The sequence below is a fragment of the Nicotiana sylvestris genome, chromosome 4, assembly GCF_000393655.2.
Source record: "Nicotiana sylvestris chromosome 4, ASM39365v2, whole genome shotgun sequence".
NCBI classification, from domain to species: Eukaryota; Viridiplantae; Streptophyta; class Magnoliopsida; order Solanales; family Solanaceae; genus Nicotiana; species Nicotiana sylvestris.
The window spans coordinates 71,623,295-71,630,724 of record NC_091060.1 but is presented as its reverse complement, the minus strand read 5'-3'; the positions used below and the strand labels follow the sequence as shown (position 1 = coordinate 71,630,724).

General features: G+C 42.3%; 1 protein-coding gene across 1 annotated transcript; it reads left to right on the top strand.

The window, feature by feature from the left end:
• The first annotated feature begins 4,295 nt into the window (after window positions 1–4,295).
• On the top strand, window positions 4,296–6,715 carry LOC138889689 (uncharacterized). Its single transcript, XM_070173024.1, has 6 exons — window positions 4,296–4,395; window positions 5,291–5,612; window positions 5,796–5,805; window positions 6,028–6,219; window positions 6,293–6,318; window positions 6,352–6,715. Exons 1-6 carry the CDS (start codon window positions 4,296–4,298, stop codon window positions 6,713–6,715), a joined length of 1,014 nt encoding a protein of 337 aa, XP_070029125.1.
• The last annotated feature ends 715 nt before the right edge of the window (window positions 6,716–7,430 follow it).

Sequence of the window (7,430 nt, the reverse complement as noted above, 5' to 3'; positions counted from 1 at the left end):
ACGTGTATATAGGTTTAAATAACAATCAGTATTTTAGACACCAGGCCTATAGGACTTCTGCACTTCTATAAATGTTTAAAATCAGTAATGCCTAGATATCATGTCTATAGATTCTTGCAACTGTTTAAGATCAATGACACTTAGAAACCATGCCTATAGGATCAGTTAATTGAATCAGCCTCGTTTCGAATCTAAAACCCGTCTTAAAATCTACAGATCCCCTTTTCCTAAAATCAGTAAAGCTTTTCCTTAAAATCAGTATACTTTGCATTATTAGATATCATGCCTATAGGTTTCACCTAGGCAAGCTTTAGGGTAAAAGCCATAAGTGCATCAGTCTTTGACAATTCCAACCAGCAGGCAGGTCTGATTCGGATTTCTTATCTGAAGTATGTAATAAATCAAGTCTGCCTCATGCATTTTTTTAAGTTTAATTCAGACCTAATCAGTACATGTAAGACATGCTAAACTCTATGCTTTTCTGACTTGAGGAGGTTTATTTGAGCCTTTCAACTGTTATGTGTTTTCCCATACCTGCTTTATGTGTTTTGTTTGTCGCTCTAGAATTTTATCCTTTTAAAACCATAAAATTCCCAAATCCCTTTCCCTTTAGGATTAGTAGTCCTAAATGCCTCCGGGACTGATAGGACTGGGACAGGTACTAGCATGCAATAAGTAACGACACCATCCGCGCTTTAATACCTTAACGGGGTGGGAAGGGTAGAATATGTATATGATAACCAGTGCGCTAATATCACATGCGACCCCTCTTCTGAGGAGTGATTACTGGATATTGCATTGATGTGATCCATATTAATCACAAACCTAGAACCCCTTTTCTTCATTCGCTTCCTTTAGAGTTGTTTAAACTTTTCAAATCCTTGCTCTCTTTCTACTTACTTTCATAAGTTTCAACCTAATTGTGATGTTGTATGCAAGTACTTATTTGAGCCTTGATTGTTTACTTGTAAAGTCACAATTGTAGCATGGCCGGGAACCACACTTGTGGATCCTGAGGGGTGCCTAACACCTTCCCCTCGGGATAATTTCTAGCCCTTACCCTAATCTCTGGTCTCTTCATCTCAAACCCTTCTTAAAGTGTCCTAATGCACTATAATCATTAGGTGGCGACTCTTCAACTTCTAAACACAATTCTCGAAAGGGAATAGAGTTGTCCTCCCAATGTTGTATACCTAATTTCTGACCCCACGGTCACATAGAAAAAGGGGGCGTCGACAGTAAGTGAATCACATTGGGATGCTATGAAACATGGCTATGGAAGTATAGTATCACCCTAGGTAGATCAGTGTAATTACTCCAGATGTTCCGGATGAGACGTGGGCCCTAGTGGCAAGAGGTCAAGTTATTAGCAGTAGATTATGGATTAATGTTAAAGTGAATCGATAATAGATGGATAAATTTCCAACATATGAGAAAAGATAAGGATTCCATCCTTCTAGATCAACAATAATAGGGAAGCATTGAAGGAATTGGATTTATACATCTATAATAAGAAGTGAAAGAATAAGCAAGAATATGGTAGCGGACCTTAGCAACGATAAATCGAAGTAAAAGTTATGGTATAATAAGACCTATCTTGACGCAGGAATGACATATGGATAGATAAACGAATCTATGAAATAGGGTGTAGCAATATTAAAGTACCGAGCAAAGAACTTCAGTATACCCATAGAATCCCAAAGGGATATCTTATCAAGCTTTGTATATGTATACAAAGTGAAGCCTAGAGATTGGCTAAAAGTTGGGGGGAAGGAGAGAGAAGTCGCATAGGCACATTTACAAGGTCAAAGTCGTACAAGCTACATGATGAAACGTAGCAACAATTACGAGATTGAAAGGATTCCGACCACAAGTCGTGGTGTGAGAAAGAATCCTAGAGGGGGGAATGCCCTGGCCTTTGGATTTATCCACAGAACAGTTGCCTAAATGGAAAGAAAAGTACTGAAGTATTCGCAAGAGTTGTGGGTTATAAGAATGATAAGTGCATCAGTCAACATTCGAGGACGAATGTTCCAAAGGGGGCAATGATGTTACACCCCATGTTTTCGTACCTAAAAGTACACCATAAGCAAATTGATAAAAGCTCGGAAATGAGATATTACCTCCCGCATTTTCGTACGTTAAAGTTTCGTCGTAGGTTAATCAAAGTAAGTTTGGGAAGGAGATTATTTTGAGATTATAAGCATTATTCTATTTCAAAAAAGCGATGAGTAAATTCCTGAAGTTGAGAGGGTAAGCAAATAGAAGAAAATGAGTTTCGTCGAAGTTAGACATTTTGTGATAAAATACAGTCTGAGCTAAAATACCAGGTATTTATAGACTAGTGTCATACAAGGTACCCCATCACCATGATAGTAGGGTACATAAAGTGTATTAAAAGTGAGTGGTATTTTAAGTAATTTGAGGTAATTGATTAATTATTGGGTAATGGAAGATTTGCCTAGTTAATTAAAATTAATGGATAATTAATTAATAGGTTTGGGATAAGATCTACCCCTCCTCAACATGGCAAGCCTTTTTTATCTACATAATGACTAATTAAATAAGGTAAAGAGGTGTCACATTTTGACCAAGAGAAGTGACACCAAGCTTGGAATGTGGGGCCATCCAAATCTTAAAGATAATACTTATAATTGAATAATACTTTCTAGTCTCTTAAGCACAAATTTCAGCCAACATTAAGAAAGAGGTTCCTTTCTCTTAAGAAAGAGCAGTGTTGCTACAAATTCTAGTTGAAACATCCATTTTCCAATCTCTTAAGAAAGAGCTTCCTTTCTTGCATAGGAATGTTGCTCAAATTCTTTAAGAAAAATTTTTTTAGCCAACATTATCTTTACATAGCAGCGTTGATGCTTCGAACTTTTCATACAACATGTTCTGTATTTTGTTGCAATTAACGTGTGTTAGAGGATTTCAAGAGAATCGACTCAGGTATGTTAAGGTTATCCCTTCTTTCTTTTGGCATGATCCATACGATATGAACGAAACGTGCAAATGCACAAATTCCATAAATAACTCTATTCATAGAAGTATTAGAGATATCTATATTCTTGAATTTTCATGTGTCATAATATTTTATCATCTGTTCATGGGTCTCAGAAAAATACGAAAGTTGAAAAGAGTTTACTTTATGATATTACTCAAAGGCAAAATGGTCTAATGACATTTCGAAATATTTTATTAACGTACTTTTCATGCATTGCATTCATGTATATTGATCTATGACCAGATGGTGTTATATACGTGTAAATATGTATGTATATATATGTATATGGGATATGGGAAAGGTTATGGCGTTATATACGCACTACCACCTGATCAACTGGTATACGTTGATGATTTTTACCACAGTGGTCGATATGATATGATGGGATGCCCTTAGAGGCCGATGATGTTATGAAACATGTACCTATGCACAACATGACATTCATACGCATATGCATGACGCTAAAAGTATTTCATGATTTACAAAGTTATCCAAACTTACAGGTTAAGTTAATTGCTCTATATTTCTTCCATATCTATTATGTACTTATTTATGTGCCTTACATACTCGGTACATTTTTCATATTGACGTCCCTTTTACCTGGGGACACTGCGTTTCATGCCCGCTGGTCCTAATAGATAGGTCGAGAGCCCTCCAAGTAGGCTATCAGCTCAGCGGAAGATGTTGGTGCGCTCAATTTGCTTCGGAGTTGTTTGTTTGGTTAGTATGATTTAGACGTCTATTGTTTGGTATGGCGGGACTCTGTCCCGACCTTTATGATATTTATGTACTCTTAGAGGCTTGTAGACATATGTCGTGTACGTGAAAGATTGTATGGCCTTGTCGGCCTATGTTTTGAGTTTATAAATGATCATGTTGGCCTATTAGGCCCGTATATCATGTGTATATGATGATGTAATAAGAAAGAAACGTCACGTTGGAACTCGATTGAGTAAGGTAGCTGGTGCCCGTCGCGGCTTATCGGTTTGGGTCGTGACAGAAATGATTTTGAACCTCCGTTCCGAGGATATTATTATCGTGACGTCAGCCTATCAGTGCATTAAATGCCATGTCCCAAAAAACTGCGCAAGTATCGCCGTCAAACGCGACTATCAAGAGATTCACAAATCGCTATTGGCTCGTCCCTTCCGCTGCCCATGTGGTTCCTTTAAATACATCAACCTTTTGATAATCCTTATTTTCCCAACATCTTCAAATTCGTGAATCCAGACCCATCTCCTTCTACATTCTTCCTTTTCACTATCTTAGAGAAAATCTCACTGTCGCAATGGATAGAACTTCTAGGACGGTTCCTCAGCAGAACGAAGTCGCCTCTTCATCTTGGTCGTCTAAGGAGAAAGCAAAGGTGATACCCACTTTGGGACAAAGTACTCCTCCCGATCTTGACATGTAGAAAGATTATACAATTGATACACCCCATGCTACACCAGGCCTATGTGAACACGTGTCCCGGTATGTCAGCATCATGACCGATGCGGGGATGGTAAAAAAGGACTGTCGATGGAAAAAGGCGGTAGAGGGGGAAATTCCTAGTCCTGATGAGAACATAACATATCACAAAGAAGTTTTCCTCCACGTATATACCTATCCTTTTACTTTGAGTGTGGTTGAGCCTTCTAGGTCCCCTCCCCCGGGGATAGATCCGGTTATCCTCGACTTTTGAGACAAATATCAGGTGACGCTCGGTCAAATCTATCTCTCTTTTTGGAGGATAGTCTTGATGCTCCGCTATTTCATTGATAAGGTTGAGGGCGAGACCTTTACCCTGAATCATTTGATCAGGATGTACAGCCCCCGGTTCTATCGAGGCTTGATTAGGCTTCGTCATCGATCCAAGAAATCATTTTTCTCAAGCACCAACGAGGAGAAAGATCGGGGATAGATGAATAGGTTCGTCTGGGTTAAAACCTCGAACATCATTCCAGCTGAGAGGAAGCCTTTCCTGGAGAAGTGGAACATGCAGCATGAGTATTTTTTCCTTCAGAAATGTTTTAAGATCTTCTTTCCTTCTTTACAAAAAGATAACCTCTTTTTGTTTTCTAAAGCTTTCGCTTGGTATCCTGAAGCAGTCTCGGATCTGCCGGGGTGGATTGAGCGGTTGGAAAAAAATTTTGTATCTTACCCGGTCTTGGACCGATCTGACCAAGACACGGTGGGTGGCCAAGAATCATGGTAAAGTTTCTCTCGCCGCCTACGTCTCAACCTTATGCTTTTTCTTGTACCTTCTTGTGCTGAAAAGTTGTGGACGTTGTGCTCGTGCAGGCCTCAGCGAGAATATGCTGATGAAACCACCCTCTAGAGGCGTGACGGAGGTTTCGGAGCCTGCCGAGGGAAATAAAAGGAAAGGCAAGAAGGCCGTCGACCCTTCTGTGGCGAAGAGACCTAAGCCGCACAGGCCTAAAACCGCCATTGGGACCTCGGCTTATGCTTCCGAGGCAAGCCTCGGTACTGATGATGAAAATGGTGATAAGAGCAGGTACCACTTGGAGGAGAGGCCGAAGAAGGACGCAAAAGCCCCGCAGGTACCCCGACTGGAAGCTGCCGAATCGGGGACGGTTGAATCAGGCCGGCCCATAGACCGGAGGTAATCGAGAAGGGCGTCAGTGTGGCCTTAGATCCCATGACTGGGTTCGGTGCAGTTCCCGTTGGGGGACCGTTGCCGCTGGCCCTGAAGGGTCGGAACCTGGAGCTTTTCAGGAGCAGGAACTGCACTTTGGGGACATTGGAGACATGGGTGATTTCATTTTTGGTTCCCATTTTTTGTCAGGGAAGCTAAGGTATGCTCAAGGTACGAACGCCGACAAAACCGGGGGTCCTCTCAAGGGGGAGGCACGTTTGGCTATATTTTTGACGATGTTAGTGGGAACATCGATCTTGATGCTCCCGGCTCCGTCAAGGCGGCCGAGAGGTTAATGCAATAGGTGATAGCTACTTTAAGTATATTTCTTTTAACCTGGGGCAACTTTCTTCATTCTTCTAACTCTTCTGTTTTGCTGTAGTGCAAGGAGATGTACGATCACGCCCTCTTCAGGCTTAACGAGGAGCTTTCGTGTCGAGAGAAGGAGCTCGAGAAGCTGTCCTCGAGACTGCGAGAGTCAGAGGCTCATTCTGTCCAGAAGGAGAAAGAGTCAGGCGAGCTCCGAGCTACTTTGGAGGGAGCACTCCGAGAAAAAGCTGCCCTTGTCGAGCAGGTATTCTGTTATGCATGAGTTTTTCCCTTGTTCCCATAATTTGACACTGACTGGTTTGCTTTTCTTTTTGTAGGTCGAGCAAAATAGATCGCAGATTGGGTGACTGGATGTGGAGATCCTTGGGTTGAGCAGACAAAACGATGCAGTGATCTTGGAGTTAGTGTCAACCCATGATCTTCTCAAAGATGCTCGAAAGGAGATAGCTGAGCTGGCTGCGGCCAAGTCCAAGATCGAAAGAAATGTAGCCACTTACCTGAAGGACATAGCCACAGTGCATCAAACGGACCGTGACGCATCGACAAAGGCTAAGCAAAAATTGACTCGGGCCATCAAACAAGCCAGGGCTGAGGCGAGGAGAAAAACATTGGAGGAGATCGAGGCTGGGGGCATTGATCTGTTAGTTGGAAATGAGGAGGCCCGAGAGCTAGAGAGAAAGTTGGCGCTTTTGATTGTTCCAAACGAGGATCCCGGAGATGGTTGGGGGGGACAGTGGTGATGAGAAGTAGGCCTTGTGTTGCTTTTGTCCCCCTTTTCTATGTATGTACCCCCCGGGGAGTGAGTCTTGTAAAGACGCCCCTTGTAAATATATATTTTTTAGTAATGAAAATAAAAGGGTTTTTCTCCTCTCTATCTTTTCGTTCTATTTACCTCACTGCTCGAACGGAGTTTACCTTAGACGTTAGGCGTTAGTTCTTCAAAAACCGTATCCGGAGCAATCGAGACCCCTAAATCGGGTCCTGTCCCGAAGTTAGATCGGCAGCTTCTTTAGGGCCGGTGCAAGTGATAGCGAGGAGCCCTTGAGGCCTCGCTGCCTTTCAAATTTCATGGGATAGTAGCATCCGAGCAATCTGGTGAAGGTACCCCGGGTTGGTCCCGTTAGTACATTTCCCTAGAAAAAGGGTGACATTAATGCGGCTAGAACTAATTGGACCTCTGGTCAGGCGAGAAGCCGCTTCCCTGCCCCTATATATTCATTCATTCGCCTCTCAAGTGGAGATTCTACTACTTTGGGTAACCACAGGACCTGGCACTCTGTGCTTGTTCTCCCGTTGATCCAACTCAAAATCTTTGCTCAAATTCATATCTCCCCCTTCTCATTTTACCATAGCCATGACTGATACATCGACCTCCGCCCACCAAAGGGAGGGGAGTTCTGCTTGCGTTCCACATTCGGTCGGTGGTATGCCACCGGTGCCCGGTGAACGGGCCTC

Bases quoted from the DNA above. Each gene is read 5' to 3' on its own strand.
- LOC138889689 (XM_070173024.1), top strand. From the start codon at position 4,296: ATGGATAGAACTTCTAGGACGGTTCCTCAGCAGAACGAAGTCGCCTCT. The intron at 6,220-6,292 runs GTATTCTGTTAT...TTCTTTTTGTAG, and splicing joins AAGCTGCCCTTGTCGAGCAG to GTCGAGCAAAATAGATCGCA. The intron at 6,319-6,351 runs GTGACTGGATGT...TGGGTTGAGCAG, and splicing joins CAAAATAGATCGCAGATTGG to ACAAAACGATGCAGTGATCT.